General features: G+C 52.9%; 1 protein-coding gene across 4 annotated transcripts in view; it reads left to right on the forward strand.

The window, feature by feature from the left end:
* Window positions 1-23,391, forward strand: part of Col22a1 (collagen type XXII alpha 1 chain) — a 231,258-nt gene that overhangs the window by 130,210 nt on the left and 77,657 nt on the right. For 2 of the 4 annotated variants that reach the window (XM_078016656.1, XM_078016659.1), the window contains 13 exons: window positions 4,404-4,448; window positions 5,070-5,132; window positions 5,508-5,561; window positions 9,578-9,619; window positions 12,318-12,350; window positions 13,565-13,681; window positions 14,925-14,978; window positions 15,234-15,287; window positions 16,049-16,102; window positions 17,828-17,881; window positions 19,346-19,399; window positions 21,979-22,083; window positions 23,171-23,215. In XM_078016656.1, the coding sequence (XP_077872782.1) occupies window positions 4,404-4,448; window positions 5,070-5,132; window positions 5,508-5,561; window positions 9,578-9,619; window positions 12,318-12,350; window positions 13,565-13,681; window positions 14,925-14,978; window positions 15,234-15,287; window positions 16,049-16,102; window positions 17,828-17,881; window positions 19,346-19,399; window positions 21,979-22,083; window positions 23,171-23,215 (774 nt within the window). The remainder of the gene's footprint in view (window positions 1-4,403; window positions 4,449-5,069; window positions 5,133-5,507; window positions 5,562-9,577; window positions 9,620-12,317; window positions 12,351-13,564; window positions 13,682-14,924; window positions 14,979-15,233; window positions 15,288-16,048; window positions 16,103-17,827; window positions 17,882-19,345; window positions 19,400-21,978; window positions 22,084-23,170; window positions 23,216-23,391) is intronic. The other 2 variants (XM_078016657.1, XM_078016658.1) reach the window with 2 other exon arrangements.

Here is a 23,391-nt window from a genome sequence, read left to right on the forward strand (position 1 = left end):
CTCATCGCACTCCTCATTCTGCTGGGTATCCTGGGCTGTGCGGCAGTCCCAGGCACCCCAGTGCGTGTCAGCCAGAGCTGGGCAGAAAGCAGATGATTGAAAAGGGGCTATTGAGCGGGGTGAGGCAGGGTAAGGGCTCCAGCTGGCCATTAGCATCCCCTGAGGCTGGCCACAGCTGAGCCAACACCCGCTCCGGGGCAGAAGGTGGGGTGGGGGGAGGGTGCCCAGAACCAGGGAGACCCATGGAGAAGGAGCATCCCACTTGCCCTGCAGGGAAGAGCAAGGGGGACACGCACCTCTCCCCTTCTCTTGGCTTCTCCTTCCCTTCCTCCCTGAGTTTTGCTTTCCTCTGATGATTCCTTGTGCAGGAGGCAGCCCTGGAGTCGGGCATCCTTGGGCCTCCAGGGGGTGGAGCAAGTGAGGAATGGGTGGGGGACTCGGGGAGAGATTTGGACCCAGCACCCACTGTGAGCCCAGGGCAGCTCAACATCTGGACCTTGTCGGAGGCCAACATGCAGTGAGCACAGAGGAGAGGTCGGCCCTGTGAGTGTGCGTGCTCTGTACTCAAGGACGTGCACCTGGGGCTCTGGGGAACCTGCAAGGAGGGCTGCCCCTCTGGCCCCCACCTGCGGTGCTCCCACCTGTGAGGTGTGAACTGCTGAAGGTCGGTGCCCACTGCTGGCCTCTCCTGTTACCACATGAGTCAGGCGTGTGGTGACACAGCCAGCCTTGCAGAAAGGAGGGAGGCTCCACACCCACCCAGCCAAGCATGGGAGGGGCCTGACAGCACCAGGTGGCTGGTTCTCACCTTGCTGGCCAGTGGGTGCTGCCAATGCGCAGATCCCAGGGCCCTGCCAACCCTATCGTCTCTCTTTAGAAGGTCAAATTAAAGAGGAATAGAGAAAAAGAAAGGCAGAAGAAATTGAACCCATCTGATTCAGTTATACCCCAGTTGACCAAATTGTGGCATGAGCATCCCCAGGCACCATCCTGGAACCTCCCATTTCTGAAGCCCATATTTGGAGAATTGAGCCCTCCCCCTTGTAGGGCCCAGCAAGTCCATCACTTTCCCTTCATATTTTAAGATTCAACATTTGGTGTTTTAAAAAGTTTATAATGGGCTTTTCTTGGTTGTGGCATGAAAAAATGTTTATCATCACTAGCAATTAGAGAAAAGCAAATAAAACCACTCTAAGATTTCATTTCACTCCAGTCAGAATGGCAGCTATTATGAAGACAAACAACAACAAGTGTTGGCGAGGATGTGGGGGAAAAGGCACACTCATACATTGCTGGTGGGACTCAAATTAGTGAAGTCAATATAGAAAGCAGTATGGAGATTCCTTGGAAAATTGGGAATGGAGCCACCTTTTGACCCAGCTATCCCTCTCCTTGGACTATACCCAAAGGACTTAAAAACAGCATACTATAGGGACACAGCTATATCAATGTTTATAGCAGCACAATTCACAATAGTTAAACTGTGGGACCAACCTGGATGCCCTTCAGTAGATGAATGTATAAAAAAAAATGTGGCATTTATATACAATGGAATATTACTCAGCAATAAAAGAGAATGAAATCATGGCATTTGCAGGCAAATGGATGGAGTTGCAGAAGATAATGCTAAGTGAAGTTAGCCAATCTCAAAAAACCAAAAGCCAAATGTTTTCTTTGATATAAGGAGGCTGATTCATAGTGGGGTAGGAAGCGGGAGCATGGGAGGAATAGGTGAATTCTAGATAGGGTGGGAAGGGAAGGGAGGGGGAATGGGGTTAGAAATGATGGTGGAATGTGATGGACATTATTATCCAAAGTTCATGTATGAAGACACAAATTGGTGTCAACATACTTTGTATACAACCAGGAAAAAAAAAAAAAAAGAAGTTTATCATGGGCCTGGGAGTGTGGCTCAGTGGTGGAGCTCTTGCCTCACACACGGGAGGCACTGGGTTTGATTTTGCATGCCATCCTGAGGTGGTTGTTAGGGGGATCACAGGGTCTTGAAAACACCTAGCCTAGCTATCAGGGTCCCGTTGGTTGAAATCCTGTTATTTCCAAGGAAGGATTTAAAGCATTTGGATGGGTTTGCTGTTTGTTTTCATTCTTCACTTCATGGAAGCGTTTTGTTTTTGAGTCAGCCGTGCCTGATAATTGTGTGTTCTCACATTTGGGAGCTGGCACATAATCACGGGCTTCTGCGGGAAGGATGCCAGCTCTCCCCTGTGGTCTTCAGGAGCTTCGCGCTCCCTGTGTGTGGCTTTGCAGTAGAGGGTTGATTTCGAGGAACCTGGGGATGCAGTTAGAGGTCCCTCGGGGGCTTCCCATCTGTGTGCCTCACGTTTCTGGGAATCATCAACGACTGACAGGTTCAAGCACAGATGTCTTCTGCTCCGTCTCACCTGTGTCGTTTTTGCATGATTCTAGTGCTGAGTGCGTCAAATGTTTCTCTGAGAGTTGGAAGCCGAGTTTCAACAGTAGGGGCTTCTCAAGCTGTGTGTGGCCCCAGAGGAGACCTGGCATAGGGTCAGTCTTGTTGCTTTATTTGGACCAAGTACTGGCTGAAGATGAAAATCCTTTCCGAGATGATTCTGGAAACCTTGGGAATGGTGGCGTGGAGAGTTCGCTCTGGGCGAGTTGCTCTGCGGGACGCACAGGGCACCCACATTCCAGGGCTCACTTCAAGAATTCACAAGGATGGCAGCTCCTTCTCTGTGTGCACTTGGATGGGGCTTCACAGCACAAGTTCAGGGGCATTTTGATGGACTTTAAAGTTTTTTTCTGAGTACACTCAGCCCCTTATCCTTGCTCAGCAGGCACGAAGCAATTCCCCTTGCAAATGTCACCCTCCTAGCAGATTTAAAGTGACAACTTGAGTGCTGAGTATTTGCACAATTCTGGCTACAGCAATTCTCACTAATTGTGCTTGTAAACATGGGGAATTGATGGGTGCATTGGAGTGCATCTAGAATTTTAATATGTGCTGACTCCAGATGCCAGTTCCCCTTGTGACACTGGAGCTAGGGGATAAATTATGTGCTTACACTGTGCAAAGCCTTGTGTTATCCCTCCCTTTCCTTTCTTCTCCTCTCCCCCCTCTCCCCTCCCCTCCTTTCTTTCCTCCTCTCCTTTCCCTGCTCTCCCTTCCCTTCCCTTCCTTGATACGTACTGATGGTCTGGCCTTCACTATCAGTTGAATCTGGCATGACTCTGGGGAAAATTCTCATGTGGGTGCACACTGCCAGCTCATTCACGTCCACTGATACGTCAGAAAACCACATTTCTTTATGATAATTTATACCAAAGATTTTATTAGAAAGAAATTGTCACACAAGAAGTTAGTGATATTCTGGACGTATGGTTAGCTAGAAGTTGTAGTCCCTCTCAGCCCCACCACTCACCCCTGTGCACGGATGGTTGAGGAGGGTGTGGTGGACACAGAGGCTTGGTTCCTAGGGATCAGAGAGAGAACCCCTCTTCCAGTGCCTCCCACTTGAGAGTGCTATCTAGGAACTAACTGCCTTAGTCCCTTTTGGTTGCTGTGACAATATTACTTTAAACTTGGTGAGTCATAAACAACAGAAATCTCTGGCTCACAGTTCTGGAGGCCAGGAAGTCCAAGACCAAGGTGGCAACAGACTCAGTGTCTGTTGAAGACACCCTGCTTCTTGATAGATGGTATCATATAGCAGTGTTTTCACTGATGGGATGGCAAGAGGGCTCCCTCTACAAGGGCACTAATCCAACCCCGAGAACTCCACCCCCATGAGCCAATCGCCTCCTGAAGGCCCTGCCTGCTAGTACCACAAGGTGAAGATTATTTCAGTAGGACAATTTTCAGGGGAGACATTGTCATAGCAGGACTCTAGTGGAGAGGAAGAAACTTTCAAAGGAACAAGACCAGTGTGTACCTCTTTGGGGTATACTTTCTGAACGAATCTCGAATGACTCACTGGGGACTTCACGTAGGACTCTCTTTATGGTAGCATACCATGGGACAGGTCACTGAAACTCTCACCTACCTCCAACTACAGGGCCCTGCCTGTCTTTGTGAAGAGACCAAACAACAATCATGGGACACCAGTCACCTGCTCAGGTTTCAACAGCTTCCTTTCCCTGTGGGTCCTGGCATGGAGTCTGTGTTTCCCTGATAAGGTTTACAGCGAATGGATTCAAACTGAGTGAACTCCGACAGGACAATTCCAGGAATTATTTCTTTCAGGAGAAGCAAAAGATAATATGAGAAATGCTCCTCACTTGGGTCTTCACAGCTCATAACCTCGGGCCTTTACCAGTGCTCCAGAGTGGAGAGCTGAGGGCTGTGGCTGCGGGTGCCATGGATGTGTGGAACCCCCTGGGAATGAGCATGGAGGATAATGGGGTGTCTGTCGTTCTGTCCCCAGGGTGAAGTTGGGGAGCAGGGCCTGGCAGGCCACCCTGGAGAGAAGGTCTGTTCATTTATGCCTTTTCCCATTCATTTCATTCTTGTGGATTTCTTTATTTGTGGTTATAAACTACATATTGTGTAAATTGCTCATATGCCCAGAGAAATTAACCATGTCTTTTGGGAGCTCACTACATTGATTTCATGAATTCATTTATTTGCTCAATAACTTCTAGCATGTTCTGTGTGTCAGTGGCTATGGTGGGCATCAGGGTCACAGCCACAAACAGGGTACGTTGGACCCTGGAGAACACGTGAGCAGCTGTAGTGAGTTGTGGCACATAATGTCACGTGGGGCACAGGAGAAGTCTTTCAGACTTGGGAAATATCAGGGAAAATGGTGACGAGGTGACGTGGTGATGGAGTCCTAAAGGACAGGAGGAGGTATACACCCAGAGAGGTGAAATGAGGGTTCCTGGGAGAGGAGCTAGCTCACATGGGAAAGAGTGTGGGGCTGCCCTGATGGACACGTTCTCTAGATGTCTCCTTTGCCCACTGCTCTGCTTTCCCTGTGACATCCACAAGCCTACAGCAGGACCTGGAGAGCAGTTGGCACAGGGCCTATGCCTCAGGAGAGCCGTCCCGTAGGTGCCGAGTGGACAGATCCACGGTTTTGTTCTCACAGGGAGAAGCAGGCCTCCCGGGTGCTGCAGGCTTCCCAGGTGTGCGGGGAGAGAAAGGAGACCAGGTAAGTGTGGCTGCCTCGTCCCAGCAAGGCCACCAGCCTGTGCCTGTGGAAGGCCCCTGTGGAGTCCTCTGACAGGAGGTGGCAATTCTGACTGGGTGAATAGAGTCGTGCTCAGTGTTGAGGGGAAAGAAATGGGAGGGGTGTCGAGGGCCAGAGTCCATGCGTGGGACAGGGGACAGGGGCTGGGAGACACCCCTGGAAAGGAAGAGTGTCCTCAGAGAGAATTGATGGGAGTGATGGGTGGGAGGCACCCCACCTGCCAGGTGCCAAGTGGAAGGTCAGGTGCTTCCCACCTCACTGACAGGGCACCCTGTACCTCAGGAGGATTGGGACTCAGTGTGGGTTCCAACGTTTCCTAATGGTCTTTTACTATAGGGAGAAAAGGGTGACCTGGGACTTCCTGGCCTGAAAGGTGACCGGGGTGAGAAGGTAGGCTGCCCACTGCATGCTGATCCGTTGCCATTCGCTGCTCTTGCCTTGGGTTAGAGGAGTTTTTGTTTATTCAGAATGGACTTGTGTGACTCCAGAGTACATTTTTGAGGAAACAATAAGGTAGACATAAACCTTGTTTGCAAGTGTAGCCCATTTAGACAGCAATAGAAGCAGAGATGACACGTTCATCCAAAAAACCTCTCCCTGAGTTCCAGCACAGCTTTGGAAGGCAGGCGTCAGGGTCCTGAGTGTGTGGCAGGCAATGGAGTCTCCGAGAGGGTGAAGAACTCTCTGAGAACCAAGCCTCGCGTCCCTGACTCCTGGGTCATGCACCAGCATGTCACTGGGGTTGGTTCTAGAGCCAGCCACAGAGCCAAGATAGACTATCTCTGTTGCCCAGCCCTACTGTGTGTAGGTCACAGAAGGGCAACCTTGGCTTCGACTCCCAGCACTCTCTGCAACAGGCCCAGTCCACATCAGGGGCCACTCACTCAGAACAGACAAATGGAGAGAAGGCAGGGAAAGGGCTACTTGCACGCATGGCTAGTGCAAAGGGAGACGGACCTGGGGTGGCGATGCCCTCCAGGGCAAGGCACAGCAGAGAGGCCAGGAAGGGCCCAGAGCAGATGCCCCAGAAACCGTGGGAGATGAAGCCTGTTGGGCATCCTGTTAGAAGGGTAGGGAAACAGACACGGCCAGCCTGTGGACGGGCACCCTCAGTATCTCGTCCTCCTTCCTCTTGCCTCCGATCTCCTCCTGCCAAATCTGGACACCAGAGGCAAGGTCAGTGAGACCATCAGGCAGGACGGGGAAGGTGCAGGGGTGGATGTGGAAAACAAGCACAGCTATCTGCCAGCACCCTCTGTGGGTGAGGAGAGCAGGGGGTCCTGGTGCATGTCTGAAGCTACAGAATCACTTTCCAAGGACTCTGGTCCACAGTCCCCGCAGTTGTGTGAAGGCTTCTCCCACTCAGTCTCAGCAAGCAGGCTGCGCTGTGCCTGGCACTGGAGTAGCACCCAACAGGCATTCCATCCATTTTGCCTCCTGTCAAAGCCCCAGAGAAACACACGGGGTGGAAACGCACAGTGGGCCTTTTAGACATTGCTTGGTGAAGCATGGAACTCGTCAGCTGAGCCACTGAGCCTCGCATACTTGGAGGTGTGCTAAGATTTTGTCCTAGGTGGGTACCGGTCTACTGTACCTGTCTACTCACACATGGACCTATGCTGGGATTTGGTAAGATTTTGCTGTTGGGAAGCGGTTCATTAGGTGGCACATGAGCGAGGTCGTCCCTGAAGCCAGATGTGCGGGAGTAGCTTGCCTCTGATGCTATCTGCTGGTTGCATGAGAGTCCAAGGGAGCTTTTGCTAAAACACTGTGAACCTGAACAGGTGTGAAAGGCAGGGTTTCTGCACAGTTGAGCCTCTGTGTGTCGTGATTTCTAGTTTTCAGTGTCTTGCTCTGGTAAGCAGTGAGTTCTGAGGTCATTTCCATTGGAATCCCCATTTTTCTAAATAGAGAGCTGAAGTCCAGAGAAGTATAGAAACTTGCCCAAACTTAGGGAGCTCAGACATGGCCAGAGGGTACACAGGATCCAGGCAGCTGCCTTCTCCAGCAGGCAACTTCAGCCACAATAGTCTGCATCCTTCCAACTAGATTCTAGCCCGGGAGGGATGCCACCCTCAACCCTGGCAGCCCAGGAAAGCCCCCAGCCATCTTCCTGGCGCTCTCTAGCACAGACTGGTAGAAGACGTCCTCTCTACTAGACCATCACTAGTAAAGTGACAGTGGACAAGATGCAGATCAGCCTCCAAACATCAGACACTAGAGGAGGCAGCCATGGGATGGTGGAGAATCCCACCATGAGAGCTGCTTTTCTTTGCTGTTCAGGCTCGGCCTTGGACCACATTACACCTGAAATCCCACAGTGACTTCATAAGTATGCACCCACACAGCCCTCAGTGTGCTTGTGTGTGTTTGCCTGCATCTTGGTGGGAAGAGCACTGTTACAGAAGCCAGAGGTAGCCTGGGTCCCCTTCCTGGCTCCGCGTGCTGTGTGGCTCTGAGAGTCTTGTCTGCCCCCCTGTGCCATGATGGACAAGCTAAAAATGGATCTGCACGGACCTCCCTCCAAAGATCCTTGTAAAGTGGAAATGATACTCGGCTTGTGAGCGATTTAGGGCAGGGACCTACTATGGGCAGAACAGCCCTGAGCACCATCCATGTAGGGACCTTGCTAATCCTTAGGACAAACTCCGAGAGGAGATACGGTTGTCAGTCATATCCCCACTTTAGAGATGAGGAAACTGAGGCACAGAAAGGCTGATTCCATTGCCCACAGCTGCAGGATAGAGTCGAGAGCTGAACCTGCCAGGGCCAGTCGCAGTCCTGGCTGTCGGCATCACAGTGCTGCATGCAGGGCCTGACCCTGAGAAGGGGGACACCCACACACCACCGGGCCTCGCACCCTGCCTCCTGCAAGGGGTCTGCTCTCAGGTTGTCCCTTCTGTGCTCTCTCCCTTCTGCCCTTGCCCCTCCCGGCTCCCAGGAACACCAGGAAACTCATTTCCTGAATGCAGACGATATGGAAAGCTTGGTCTCTGTGCCCGATGCTGATTCAGTAATAAGAACAAAGTTTGAGGAAAAGGATGAAGATGTTTTATTGCTTTTCTATTAAAGGAGAAAGGCAATGGACTTATATCACGGACGCTTCCATTTCCAGTGCCGGGGGGACAGGGAGGGTGTGAGGGCTGTTTCCAGGTATCACTATCCGTGGATCTAATTTATGTTTGACTAGTGTCCTTGAAAGAGCTGTTGTCCAGTCCAGCTCAGAGCGAGATTCTGGGTTTACCTCAGGCTCAGCACTGGCCGCTCCTGTGAGTCTGGGCAGGTGAATTGCAGCTTCTGTGCCTCAGTTTCTTCTTGGGGATACGTAAATACCCTATGGGCGAGTCTACAAGATTGGGATCATACACGGGAGACACATAAACCAATATCTGAAATTAAATGTTAAGTAGTGATAGAAATAATGATAAAAATTATACAACTATTATTTATTACCCTATTATGTTGTTTACCCAGAGTGGCCTTGTCCCTCAGCTTGACCCAACCTTGTTCATTTGTCCACCCAATGACCATATTACAGGGACGGTCAAAGGCCTCGCCCTGGGCCAGTTTCTGATCTAGCACAGACACTATCCCCTGGCCCCAAATGGCACTGCAGGGTGACAGCTTCAGAGACCGCTTTTGCTCACTGTGGTTCTCCATGCATAGAAGAGATCTAGGAGCCTTGTCCCCACTGTGAATGTACCACATTCTCTCCTGGGGCTCACTCAGTTGCTACATGTGCTGTGAGTCGTAGGCATTACTATCCTTATGGGGCCAAGAGAAGGAACAAGCCAAGAGGTAAAGTCATTTATGCAATGGTAGAGGTGGGTTTCAAGCTCAGGTGACTCAACTCCCAAGCCCGTGTCGTTCACAGGGATGAGACCGTTCCCTGAACTTGAGAGCAGCTGGCTTCTTTCTGAGGGAGTGGGTCCGGGCTCCAAGCTGAGGGAGCTGAGCTCCCATGTGCTGATCATGCTCAGGGGCACAGTGGGAATGTTTGCTGTAACAATCAATACTGGCCATGGTCACAAGCAAGGGAGAGCAATGTCACTGTCTTCAAAGGATGATGGACATTGTATAGCTTTATTGTATAAACTCAACGGAATAGAACAGAGTGATTTAAATAATCTATAGCTTTATGGATCAATATAGAGACTTCTCAAACCCTGTGTATGTGAGTGTGTGCGTGTGTGTGAGTGTGTGTGTGTGTGTGTGTGTGTGTGTGTGTGTGTGTGACTGAAATCTTTATAGTTGAGGATGTACATTGGCCTCAGTCTGCTGGTCTGACTCGGCCTGTGCGGGGACAGCGCTCATTTCTGTTGCCTGGAAGGTGATACCAGGCCTGTGCTGCATTAAGCAGGTGGCAGGAGGATTAATGTTCATTAACTCTTCGTTTCTTCATCTAGGGTGAAGCTGGCCCTGCAGGCCCGCCTGGGCTACCTGGAACTGTAAGTCACTCTGCTAATCCTTTCTACTTCTCAAAGTTCCCAGGGTATTGGGATCCTCCACACACACCACTTCATTAAAATCATCTCCAGATCAGAGTTTGTCAATAGTCAGAACCCCTCCAAAGGCTTATACTTTAAAACTATATCTTCTTTAAAAAACCACCCTGAGCTTCTTGGTTTACTTTATTCAGCAAAAGCACAATTAGTACTCAGCAGAATGTGCGATTCACACCGAGAAGACATAGGCACCTGTCAGGTGTGGGCACTGAGGTCCAAAGACAAGAAACCATTTGTCCAGCATGAGACTGTATCACCATGACCCAGGCTGGGCTTCGTCCTGTGCCCTGTGAAGGTCTTTGGCCACCATCATGGGTCGGTGCTGTGGCATTTAGAGCAAGGGCTCTAGGGACAGAAAGAACCAGCTCTCACCTCTGCCACTCACCTGCATTGTCTTAGATATGTTCTTTAACTCCACAGAGAGTAAGTTTTCTCATCTGATAGAAGACATTATACCCAACTAGCTTGCACATTTTTAGTACAAATTAACTGAAATAATGCAAAGTACTTAGCAGAGTTCCTGGTACCTAATAAACACTAAATATAAAACTGCTGCTATTATTATTTGTCTTACACTCAAGAATCCTACCATGGCGCTTTATTTGGAATTGGTTTTCATCGTAACATTTCTTCCCACACTTGAGCTTCTCTGCTTTGAGCAACTGATTTCAGCAAAGTTGTTCATGGCTTCTTGTGCTGGCCCTGACTGGGTGATTGATTGGTTGCTGGACAAAGCCGGGGTGGAGAGCAGGAGACGGCCTGAATTCTCAGCAGTCCTGCTGGCCGTGGGGCAGGACATCTGACTCAGCACTGTTTGTCCGGCAGTCGTTACTCCATAGCTCCGTCTTCTCCCCAACCCGTACCCTGTGAAAATGAGGCTCAGATATTCCATAAAGATGGTAGAAGAACCTCAGAATCAGAAATTTGGGGCCAGAGTGGGTTGTATGAGATTATTGTTTAAGATTGTGATACGGCCTTGACAAGGCTTCAGGGAGGTGAGCACCCTTGCCCTTCTGGTGGGGGAGCAAGTTGGTAGTGCCCACTGGGAGTTGCTTGGCCATATGCACACGCCAGGAGGTGCCTACCCTCCAGCTTAGCTAGTCCATGTCTAGGCTTCTAAGTTAGACAGATATTTGCATGTGTGCATTTAAAAAATGTGTGAGGATGAACATTGTAGTGTCATTTGTAATAGGGAAAAATCTACATGACCATAAGAATAGAATTAAGTACATCAGACCATCTGTATCACAGAATCCTATTTTATAAAGAAACACACACACACACACACACACACACACACATACACATGCACACACACACACTATACACAGGGTCTTGGAAAGATGTAGGCACACTAATTAAGTGGAATAAGACAAAGTAAGTGAACAAATTAATTTGTGGATCATTGTGCATTGAGAGATTCAGAGCACAGGCTCACAGCCTGCTTACATGATGTCAGTTCCTGACCATGGCTGGCAACTGCTGGAACTGCATTAGGAAGCTCACGTCTCTGGTCTCTGCCCAGGGTTCTTATGGACAGTGGTGGGCAGAGGCAGCTGGTCTACCTCCTACAGTCTCTGTGAAGAGCCAGGAGTTGGTGCCTGGGAACAACGGTGAAGAATGCATTCAGTTTCACTATTCTGTGGAAGTCGCATATTTCTATATGTTCATAATTGTGTGAAAACATAGAGAAAAGGTCTAGAAATATGAAAAACTGTTTTTTGGGGGGCAGGGAAGAGACTGGGATGGAGGACTTGGAGGGGAAGGTCTAGGAAGCCCCTTCTCCCTTCCCTGGTGAAGAGCCTGGGTTTTAGGGCTAACCCCCAGGTTCCCTGTGTCCATTCGCTTTATCCTGTGGGCTCCTTCTGGGAGCCAGGTCATGGCACAGCTGGCGCCTGATGGAGCTTATAGTCTTGTAGTGGAGATAAAGTCTGATCTTACAGTGGACAGGATAAACATTACAATTAGAGTGAATGTGATCAAGAAAAAGAGCAAAGTGCAGTTGATAAGACTAGCAGTGGACCTAGCTTACCTAATTCATGTTTGAGAGCATGACATTTAAGAGGTCTGAAGGGTGGCCATGGCGGAATGCAGGGGGAGAGCATGCTCCGGGGCTGAGGAACCGTGTGTGCCAAAGCCCTGAGCCTGGAGGAAAGCGTCCTGGGAAGCACTCGGCTCAGCCAGGGTGGGCCAGCCGGGTGGCGGCCAGGCTGGAGGGCTGCCCCAGGCACCGTCCGGGAGGTCTTGGCTGAGGGCACTTTGCACAACACGCCCTCCGTGAGCCCTGGCTCTGGTTTCCTCTGCCTGTTTCCCCGCCTGGCGCATGGCAGGCGACGGTGGTGGAAAAGCAGACGTGGAGGGCTGGATCCAACGTCCCAAGCACTGTTCCAGTGGCGTGTCCAGGTTATTCCAGTGTGTCCTTGTGACCCCCCAAGTGAAGAACATTTCGTCCCTTCTTACTGATGGGGACATGGAAGGTGACAGAAGATATTCAAGGTCACATAGGATTTGGTGCTTGAGGTTCTATTGTCGAAACTAATAATCACTGAAGGGCATTTTCTTTCACTTGGCAAACCTTTCAGAGTCAGCAGCTTTGGGGCTCCACACACCCGTATCTTTCTAACTTCTGTTTTTTTTCCAGACATCCCTGTTCCCACCGCACCCAAGAATGCCTGTAAGTAGCAGAGGGAAGGGAAGAGACTGGGATTGAGGAGGTGGAGGGGAAGGTCTAGGAAGCCCCTTCCCTCCTTGCGTAGCCTGGCATGTCAGCAGGCAGGGGGTGCTGTGGTGTGGGCTGGAGCGGGGCCGGGTGGGGCTGGCCTCAACCCTGCATGCCAGGCAGCCAGGCCTGTGGGCTCCCGGCCTGGTCCTGGCAACAGGCAGGAAGAAGTCCCTGCATGGAACCGGCCCTCATGTCAGGTGGGACATTGCAGGGACATCCCAGGGACACAGCTCCATAGGCAAGGGCAGATGCCACACCGGTCCTCAGCACCCAGAGCTATAGGTGCTCTTGAGGAGCAGCAGAGTTATTGAGACGGCAGAACGTCCAGGAGTTGGAGAGGGGCAAACACGTCCTGAGGATGCTCCTATAGGTGGCAGTGCTTTGAGGGGACCTGGGTCTGAGGGAGGCTGCTGAGGGTACATGGGGAGCACAGCCTGCTTCTGCACCCTGGGAGGTGGCAGAAGGAGGGAGAGCCTGGCGAGCCAGTGGACACTGCCACGCCTACCATGACACGCCACTAGAGCCCCAGAGCCCTCTCCTCCTTGCTCATGGCTGGCGCTTCTGGAGGTCTTCCTGCTGTTGGTGGCACTGAGGCCAGAAAGTGGGCCTTTGTTTTGTTTGTGTCTCTCCTGTTGTCAGGAGGCGACCCACTGCTCCATGGCATGTGGCAGCTGAGGCTAGAATGGCAAGAGCTAAATCCCCGTGTGATTTAGAAAGTTGAAGGTGTCCTCTATGGATGGAAAGGAGCAGGTGGACAGATGCAGGCCGGGGCTGAGGACCGTACAGAGGACGGATTTGTGCTTCACAGATGAAGGGGGAGGAGGCAGGGTGGTGGCGCAGCCATGGGGAGTGTGCACTTGAGGAGGAGCTATTGGGAGGGACCTGTCAGCTGTGATGACCTGGCTGGGGTGACTGTCCCCACCTGAGCGCTGCTCTTAGAGGCAGGTTCCCGTGGCCGTCCCCCAAACACCTCTATGTCTTGCTTCACGGCCCCAGCGTCTTCCCTACTTAGGCTGACACTGAGTCCCCTGAGATGAAAACTATGGGATTGCTCCATAACAAGACAGCTTTCAGAGTGTTCTCTTGGGACAGTGCAGGGGGAGAGGGTGGAGAGGGAGGGCTACCCTCCTTTGCCTCTGATTCCAGCAGTGACATCCTTCCTGCAGGGAGGATGGGAGCCAGGAGGCCTGTCTCAGAATCAACCCAAGCAAGTAGGAACTGGAGGGAAGGGAAGTTCCTTTGCGAGCCATTTCCCGGCGCTCTCTGGGACCGGCTTTGTGTTGGTGGGTCTGGAAAGTGTTACTCTGTTGGACTTCTCACTGCTCCCCGAGGTGTGCCTCTCAGTCCCTGCGGTGCAGGAAGAGGCGAGATCTAGAGGCACCTAGAAGTTTGCTGCGTGATTAACAGAACAGAAAGGAGGAGCTCACGTGGAGTGGAAGCCTGGCTCCCTTCCCTCCTGGATCAGGACTTGGAGGCTCGTGGGGGTGGCTAGTGGGCAGCCTAGTGAGGTGGCCTGATGAGATGGCTCATGGAGATCAGAGCAGGCTCTTAGATGGTGTGTGGATCTCTGGGATCTGGAGGAAAAGTGGAGGAAAGAGGGACAGATAGCTGGAGGCTTGGGGAAATGACAGTAGCAAAATGGGGTGCCAGGAGGTAGCTCAGAAACAACCATGTTGGGAAAGCTCAGGGGGCAGCCTGATCCCTCCCCTCACAAGGCATGCCTGTCCCTGCTCCTCTCCTGCAAGATGGCCCTTCAGCCTTAGAAAGACACCTGAGCCTTGGAGCTCTGCCGTCGATGCAGCCTCTGCCCCCTTACCTTCTTCCTGTCCCCTCTGGGTTGCAGGGTATAGATTTCCCACGCTTCCTGGGAGGTGTGTTGGGAACCCCAGGTGTGGCACCTGCTGCCTCAAGGGAGAAGCCCTGCCCCTACCCCACCAGATGAGTCCATCTTGGGCACACTCAGAGCACTGCCTTTCCAGTCTCTCCTATTTCTTCTTTAGCAATAGCTGGACACACCACTCCAGCCACCCAGAGTCTAGGGCTCAGCTTCCAGCCTGCCCCCAAAGGGCTGGTCCCCTTAGCAAAGTATCCACCTCACTCTCCTTCAAGAAAGGGCAGTAAAGGATTATCATTCATTATGATCCACCATGTGCCATGGGCTGGAAGGGGATATGGGTCAAGCCACATGAATAAATGTAAAATTACCTGAGCAGGCATCATGCAGGAGAAGGACCCTGGTCTCTGTGGGTCAGTACCAGGAGGACTTGGCCAGTTTGGAGATCCACTTCTCTGAAGTGGGGATTATGATCCTTAGAACTGGAAGAGTCAGGCTCAGTTAGAGTCCCAGGGTAGTGGGAGAGAAGAACCCTGGGCAGTAGGGTCAGCCTTTGGGGTACCCTGGTGACCAACCAGGTGCACCCATAGAACTGGAGGTGGCCCTCCAGCCGAGGGAGGGGTGTGTATGTGCACTGTGAGGAGTGGGGGTTCACTTTCGAGTGGGCTGTACCCTGTGCTTCTTACCAACAGGGAGAACAAGGGCCAAAAGGAGAGAAAGGTGATCCGGGAGTGCCTGGGGAGCCGGTGAGTGCACACACACTGTCCCTGCTCCCATGCCCTGTGCTCACCTGTGCCGATGGAGAATGGGCCCCCTAAGGCCCACAAGCCCTCCGTCTGAGCCCCACTGAACTGAAGGTAGCCCCTTTCTTGTTCCCCAGGACTCTGGTGACATGCCCTCTGCAGATCTCAAGTTATACCCATTGCATGCGTTCCCGCCACGCCCCATCTGCTCAGAATTAGGGTGATGAGCCACTTTATGGATGGGTGGTTTCATTGCAGGGACCACAGGGACGTCCTGGAGATTTGGGCCCTCGCGGACCCATTGGACCTCCGGTAAGAACGCCCCCTCCACCTGTTGGCTCAGCAAGGCCTTCTCGCCTGGCATTTTGGGAATGCCCACCAGAGGGCGCTGCAGCAAGCGCTGTAGAAGCCAGAATGTGCCAGCGCTTTGCAAAGCATGCCCAAATGCAGCCGCCTGGGGCCTGACCCTGCCTCCCCAACACCTGCAGGCGCATCACTAAAGGGTTGACCCAGGAGAGCTCCCGGTTCATTAGACAGCACGATCTGGAGATAGGTGGTCCAGCAGGTTCCCAGAGCGTTTTCAGAAGCAGGAAATCGGCTCCCCCTTCCAGCCATTGATTGGCAGCTCTGATTTAAATAATGCTTGTGCTGATTAGTATTTTAGTGTTATTTTTCCTGGTTGGGCTTCTTGCTGCATCTTCCCTGGGCAGCTGTTCAGTTGTCTGGGGAGCTCTGTTGGAGTGATCTGTCTGGCTGTAATACCTTAGGGCCACTTGCTGGCTGGGCCTTGGCCCTCCTGCCCCTCTGAGCCTTAATTACATAAAGCCTTGGTGAGGACACCCAGGTGACACCAGGGATCTTAATGAGGATGGAGTAAGTCCTGATATGACAGATTCCTGCAGCGGACCAAGAAACAGTGGTTTCTGTACATTTTAGACCCTGCTCCTGTCCCTTCAGTTTGGATCAGCTAATTCCAACCAGCCAGATTTGGTGGGGACTTCCCTCCTGTGAGGGTGAGGACAGGCTTGCCTCATTTTCCGATCTCTTATCTCTCCCCTTTAATTTCCTCACAGGGTGGCAAGGGACAAGACGGCACACATGGGGCCCCTGGAGCAGCTGGAAACCCTGTGAGTCCTTGTGTCCCGCCTGCATCATGAGGGACCCCACAGAGGAGGTGCCAGGATACACTTCTGCTACATGGCTCCCCTCTGTGGGCTAACTAGGTGGGACATGGCCAAGAAGCACGGCCCATGCCTGACAGCTGTCCAGGCCGGGAGCCTCTCCAGCACCAGGCACAAGGAGAGCTGCTCCGGCCTCCACAGCATTCCCAGCCCACAAAGGAGACTTGCACTCACACGGATGGTGCACACAACAGACATGCGGGGACACTTCCACCCTTTCATGAATCTGTTACTCTGAAAGGTGTGCCCAGGTTCACATCCACCTCTGCACACTCTATAAACCCACGTACACACACCCCAACACACATACACACTCAGTCGGGGAAGTGCACACAGGCACACACCTGCATGCCTGCACCTTTGGAGCTGTCCAGCTGCTGCTCCTGGACCGCCTGTCTGCAGGGTCAAGATCAGAATCCGGTGTCTGTGGTCTCATGGGGTTGACACCGGTCCTATGGCATGGTGCAGTGCCGCAGAGCCCAGGCTTGTCCATGGTGCTGGTGGGAGGCAGGACCAGGCTGGCCTGACCAGGTCTCCCAGGAGGAGTAGTGGGAGTAAGAGGAGCAGCTGGCATCGGCTCTGCTGGCACCACAGGCCTGGTGTATTGACAGGAGCACACTCACATGACCCGGCCACCTGTGCCTAAGGCTGAGTGGGGACCGGGGCATCCAAGTACTGAACAGTGAGGATGCCACAGAGCAGGGCAGAGTCCAGTTTCTGTCCTGAATGAAGAGAACCTTGGACCAAGCTCAGAAGTGGCAGAAGTTTAGGCAAGGGACCTGGGAGCATGCTCTGTGATTTCTGACCCTGAAGACATGCACATCCTTGTGACAGTGGGGGACAAGCCCAGAGGAAACATGAGCAGCCTCTAGCCCTTGAGAACCCCCATCCCCATGGCATAGACCTGCCTGGAATGTCCTCATGGACGTCTCCTCCCATGGATCCTGGCCCAACCACCAAGTTCTAGTTCAAGTGCACTCCCTCCAGGAAGCAAGGAGAGCTGCTCCGGCCTCCACAGTCAAAGCCCACACACACACACACACACACACACACACACACACACACACACCTGCTCCCCTCTGGGTGCCCTTTCTCTGTGAATGGCACCGGTGCCTTCAGCATGGTGCAGGCCAGAGGCAGACTTGCTGTGCCCATGCAGACTCCAGGAAGCAGCAGTTGATCATAAGCTGGTCCGTGCTCTCTGCACGTTCTCCATGAGTGCCCTCCCTGTCCAAACCACGCTCAGACCCCTTGTCTCTGTGGCCTTCAGGTCTGGTCCATGCCCTTTGGCTGACCTTCCTTACCCAGAGCCTCTCCTCTGCAGCTAGGGACGGAGCGGTCTGTTCCCTTCTCAGCGACTCCTTTCCTCATGCTTAGGCTGAAAGCCACTCACTCAGACCCTCTGTGTGATGGGGCTTCTTCCCCTGCCATCCCTGCCCTCCACATGCCCCACCCGACTCTGTGCCTGGGCTGGAGGAACTGTGAGGTCCTCTGCCCTCCTGTCCCTCCCCCACTCTGTCCGATGCCTGCCGGCGGTCGGGAGCCACAGCCCTGCCGGGGAGGATGTGGTAAACTGGAGCCTGGTGGGGCGGGCAGCACTGGAGAGTGGCCTGGATAGCGGTTTGCCTTTGCTTCCTTGGGTGTTTCTAAACTGCTGCTGTCTCTGCATAGGGTGCTCCTGGACCTGCAGGGCCCCCAGGTCCCAGTGGACCCCCTGGAAGCGTGGTGAGTGATCAGGAGAGGGTGGGGAGGGCAGTGGGCGTGGCCTGCAGGGCCTTCCACCACACCTGCTTACCTACCTTCCCTGACACCCAGAGGTGTGGGCCCAACGTACAGGTGGGGACACGGATGTCCTGGCAAAGGTCACCCAGAAAGAACACCCCCCAGGCTCGAGGTCTGGTTTCAGCCTCCAGTGGTTCACAGAGCTGTTCTCAGTGCAGAGAGCATCTGCATTTTGCTGATGTTGGAATCAACATCGCAGAAGAAGTAAAATGAACCTAAAGAAGTCACAGGCTCCCTGACTGGCTCTAGGGACCTGGATTCCAATCCCAGCCTCCACAGAGAGCTTTGGGACCTTGGCGAGCTGATCCTTGTAAAGTGGAGGCCGTGGGGCATGCTGGTCCCTGTTAGGGTCCCATCTCACTGCCCTTCTGATCCCACCTCTTCATGAGGATGCTCCAGGTGTCTGCTAATGGACTGGCTTTAAGATTCACCGTACACATTGATTTAGATTCCAGCATTTAACAGAACACTCCGTGGCATCTAGTCAAGGGCTGCAGAGAATCTATCCTCTGCCCTAGACTCAGGTCAGTTCTGTCCATTCATCAGACCTTCTCAGGTGTCAGTCATCACAGTGCAGGGGATGAATCCGGGCATTCCTCTGTTCTAGGCCCTGCTCCTGGGGCAGACATGGGTCAGCTCATTTCATGCTCACAGTAACCCTGTTAGGCGGATGTTATCATGGGCTCCATTTTACAGGGGAGGAAGCTGAGGCCCAGGAGATTGAGTCGGTAGTAAGGGGTTGCATGGATGCTCGGGGACATCGCCACAGCAGCTCACCCTTCCCTCAGCTCACATGCCCATCTGGAGTCTGCAGCTCTGCTCTCCTTCACTCCTAGAGAGCACTTAATCCAGCCACATGACAGGTGGCAGTAGCACCCCCAGAAGCAGCCTTGAGCGGATGGGCATGTGAGCCACCTAGCTCCTTTGCCCGGGTGCAGTGGCTCCTGGGTGGGCTCCCAGAGGCCCCTGCAGGACTCGCTCCAGTGGCTCTCATGTTTCTAGCTGCCCACCCCTCCACTTCTTCACCCCTCTACTTCTCTGGGATGCTTGTCAAAATGCTTTCAATTTTGTTTCAAAGTAAACTTCTGGGGGACTCCATGGCACGGTGGCCTCTAGTGCTGAGCCTGTGTTCTTTGGGCCATCTGTGTCTTCTTTGGTGGTCACTCTACTAAGGCCTGTCCTCCAAAAGCTCACAGCCCAGAGCAGAGCAGAGCCCTGCGCAGACCAGGCCTGCTCTTAAGAGCTCTGGTGTGCAAGGTGCAGGGCCAGACAGGGGAGGAGACAGGCCTTGGGGAATGTAAGCAGCAGGGGAAGGAGGGGCAGAGCTCAAGTGGGACCCAGATACCCTTCGCTGGGGACCACAAGCTGTCAAGCAATTCACCATGTGAATAACTGTCCTTTCTTCAGGGCTCCACTGGCCTCAGAGGTCCCCCTGGGAAAGATGGGGAGCGTGGTGAGAAGGTAAGACCAAGGCAGTCTCAACACACCAGCATGTGCGGCCCAGGCCTGGTCTAGGAGCCAGGAAGCAGAGGGCGCTTTGAGGGGAAGGGTCCTGTGCCACCACTTCACCTCATTCAGTTCTTACAAGAGACCCGTGAATCAGGTCGATGCCCATTTGACAGGTGTGGAGACTGAGACTCTGGGAAGTTGATGGCTTCACCCCTCATCTCCTCACTGTTAGGCTGCAAAGCTAGACCAGTCCAACTCCAAATCCCGCTTTCTCATCTCTCCATGCCCCAGCACAGCCAGTGTGCACCTCGACTGCGCCTTCCTCTGACCGAGCACTGCAGGGGTGTCTGAGGCTGACTGGCCCTGCCGAGCCAGCGCTTGGATGACTCAGGTGACACATGGCTTTAGACTTGGGTTGAATGGCAGCTCCCGACTGGGTGCTGCTCCCACCAGTCTTCCCGACATGTCTGATGGGCACACGGGGGCCAAGAAAGACTGGCACCTGGTAGCTAGAGACCAGGGAGTCCCGCTAAAAATTCCACCATGCACAGGACGTTCCTGGTACACACCCAAGAATCATCCACCCTGAATGTCACTGATGCCAGGACTGAGAGACAAACGCAGCCCCCTCCTCACACCTGTAGCTGCTCAGCTGCGAAGTGTGAATAGGTGCTGTGCAGAGCAGCTGGGCAACTGGGGAGGGGGGTGGTGGGCACGTGCAGAGGGCTCAGCCCTGGACAGGCGGTGCGTGAAGATAGTTGTGCCCTGCCCTCCCTGGGCCAGCAGGTGGCACTCACAGCCGCGGCAGGTGCCCAGTGTGCTGTGGCTTCCCTTGGGATGCACCCTGGCTAAGGCCTCTCCCAGAACACAAGTGCCAGATCCTTCCAGCCCAATTTTCCTGGAACCTTTTTTGAACAATCGCTGCTTGATATTTTCCATTTTTGTAAAATATAACTAGTAGGTATAATTTGCTTTTTGGCTTCGTTTTAAAATGTGTTTTTTGACTTAGTTTTAAAAATATGTGTTTAAGAGACAAAGTGATTTCTTACAGGTAAAAACAATCAAGTAATTTAGAAAAAACCATGGGTTCTTGAAGCGTTAGTTGATCATGAGCCCAATAATTACCCTTATGTGATGAAGGTGCTAACCGTTTGGAGGAGGGGGAGATAGTGCCTTCTTTGCAGTAATAAGAGCACCCAGATTAAGCAAGGGAAAGCACAGCCCTTTCTGGTATTTCTTGAATGCGCCATGTCTGAGGGTCCCCACATTATAAGTAGGGTGTTGACAAGATGCTAAGTGTCTGTTTTATGAGGACTGGTCTAACTTAAAAAGCCAGAGAAGTCAATGTGCTGTTGGTGCGTGCAACCTGTAGGGGGAGCCAAACACCTTTCCTTGGCTAAGCGCAAGCCCAGGCTGAGGGCTAGAGAGGGCCCTGGACTATATTTGGAAGGAAGCCTCCTGTGCTCTGCAAAGTGGTAAAATTCCCTGACGTCACACTGTGCGCCTCTCTCCCCGCGTCCAGTGGCTGGTCTGGGGCCAAGGATGCTGATCTTGCTGGGGAGACCTGTTCCATCTTGCTTTGCTGTCCTGGGCTGGATTACCTCACCTCTTCTACATCAGACATGTCTGGAGACCTTGTGACTGCCACCTAGCAGGGAGCTCCCTCCAGGAAAAGGCGTACCTGTGGTTCATGGGGTTTGACTCCAGTTCCACGTAGGCGGCTGCTCACAGCTTTGAGGTCAGGAAAGATGAGCAAGCTCGAGGCCAGCCTCCCTGGAGACCCTGGCTCCCTGTCCCTTTGGAGCCTTGAGCTCCATTCATCCCGTTCCAGACTTCTCACGTGAACAGGGATTCGATTCTGTCTTCAGTGCTCCAGGGAGAAGGTTGAGTGTCATATTTGGGGAAGACGTCAGACAGGTTGTCACTGAGGTGACGAGATGCCCTGTAGTGAGACTGAACTGTCTGGTGGAGGCCGAGCTCCCCGTTGCTGTTCCCCACACTGGGTGGAAGGCTGCATGGTAGCCCTGATGACCCCCTGTTTCTGTGTTCCACGCTGTATTAAGTGGCTGGGCCGCCTTCACCAGGGATCGCAGACTAAGTGACCTAAACCACAGAGAGTTATGGTCTCTTAGCTCTGGAGACCAGAAGTCCTAAGTCCAAGTAGGGGCAGGGTTGGCTCCCTCTGCGGGCTGTGGGGGAAGGATCTGTCCCAGGTTCTCTGCTTGGCTGACTGCCATCCATATTTTTCCTGGGTCTTTACAAGGTCCTCCCCCTGCTGTGTCCAAGTGTCCCAAAGGACAACACCTGTCACTTGCATGAGTCCAACTTGACCTCATCCTAACTTAACTAATCCCATCTACAGATACGTTACTTCCACATGGAGGTAGGGGGTTAGGGCTTCGACGTGTGAAGGGCATACAGATCCAACTATCACACCCTTGGTACAGTCAGTGCGTCTGTGTCCTAGCTGGACAGGCTTCTAAAGTGTTAGGGCAGCCCTGGGGACCTACCACCCATCCAAGGTGGTCCACCATGGAGGAGCTGAGCTCTGTGTCACCCTGGTCTGGAAAATGGTCCTGTTTTCTCTCCAGGGAACAGCAGGGGAAGAAGGAAGCCCAGGACCTGCTGGCCCCAGGGGCGATCCTGGTGCTCCTGGGCTCCCTGGGCCACCTGGAAAAGGGACAGATGGCGAGCCGGTGAGTGGCAGGTCGTGGTTGGGATTCTGTGCCTGGGGAACCAGGCTAAAATTGGAAAAGGGAAAAGAAAATACCAGACTCACCGCTAAACTTGACAGAAACAGAATCACAGCCAGTGCCCTTCGGCTGGCTGGGAAAGGGTGGGTGATCTGTGGGCAAACAGCTGTCCACCCCCACCAGGCGAGATACATTCCAAGGCCACCACAGAGGCCCAAGACCACAGAGAGCTAAATCCTGCATGTCACTGGGCAGCTCTGATACCGCAGGGGGAGGAAGAGGCTGGGCCATGAGTCTCCCTGCTCTAAAAATATTTCCAATCAAATTGGTAGTAAAATGGGCTTTATTCAAAGCCAGCTGTAAAGGACGATAGAGGAAAATTAATCATTTCAAAGGTTCTGTCTCCCAGAAGAGAAGCTCTAGGGTAAGGAAAGCCTGTAAAAGGGAGAAAGGGACGAGCAGGGATCTCACAGGCTCAGTCTCCTCCTGAGACCCTGAGCCCCTCATGTCTTCAGAAGGACCCTATCGCAGCAGAAGGAGCCAGCATCTGTGTCCTCACAGGGGAGTGACATTCCCTCTGTTTATACATCACATGCTGCTTCCCTCTCCACCCATATTTAGGATCAAGCTTTATTTACAAATTCAGTTAAGTAAGAGATTTAACAATGATAACAAAATAGAAAAATTCAAACAATCCACGGCCATAAGTTATTTAAAACTGATAAATTGTTTGTTTCTGGAATTTCCTATTCTGTATTTTCAGACTGTGGCTGAACCACAGGTGACTGAATTCCTGGGAAGCAGAATCACAGATGAGGGTGGTCTGCGCTTCCGTAGCCAGCGCCGCGCAGTGTGGACTGCGTGGCAGGCAGGGCCAGGTCCTGGGGACACAGAGATGGTCAGCCTGTGTCCTTGGGTTCTTGGGACTGAGGGGAAACTGTCGTGGAGACCAGTACCCCTGGCCCACGGCCGTCCAGGGGCTTCCTGGTCCCCTCTGGCTCTTCCAGCTGATACGTCCCGAAGTCAACTGTGACTGTCACTCAGCTGTGAGAGCAGCGGCCTAATGCTCTTGTTGTGCTCATTCTCTCAGGGTCTGCGTGGATCGCCCGGAGCCCCCGGACCCCCAGGAACCAAGGTGAGTAAGTGCTTGACTGCCAACTGTACCCCACAGGTCGCACTTACAAAGGGACCAGGAGCTTCTCACGAGCAACTCGGTCACCTCTGCTCACCTCCACCTTTCGCTGCTTGTCACCTTCCTTCTGACTAAAGGTTCTACGGCCTGTAACTGTTACCTCGAAGCAGTGGCTGCAC

This window comes from Ictidomys tridecemlineatus, chromosome 7 (assembly GCF_052094955.1).
Source record: "Ictidomys tridecemlineatus isolate mIctTri1 chromosome 7, mIctTri1.hap1, whole genome shotgun sequence".
Taxonomy (NCBI): Eukaryota; Metazoa; Chordata; class Mammalia; order Rodentia; family Sciuridae; genus Ictidomys; species Ictidomys tridecemlineatus.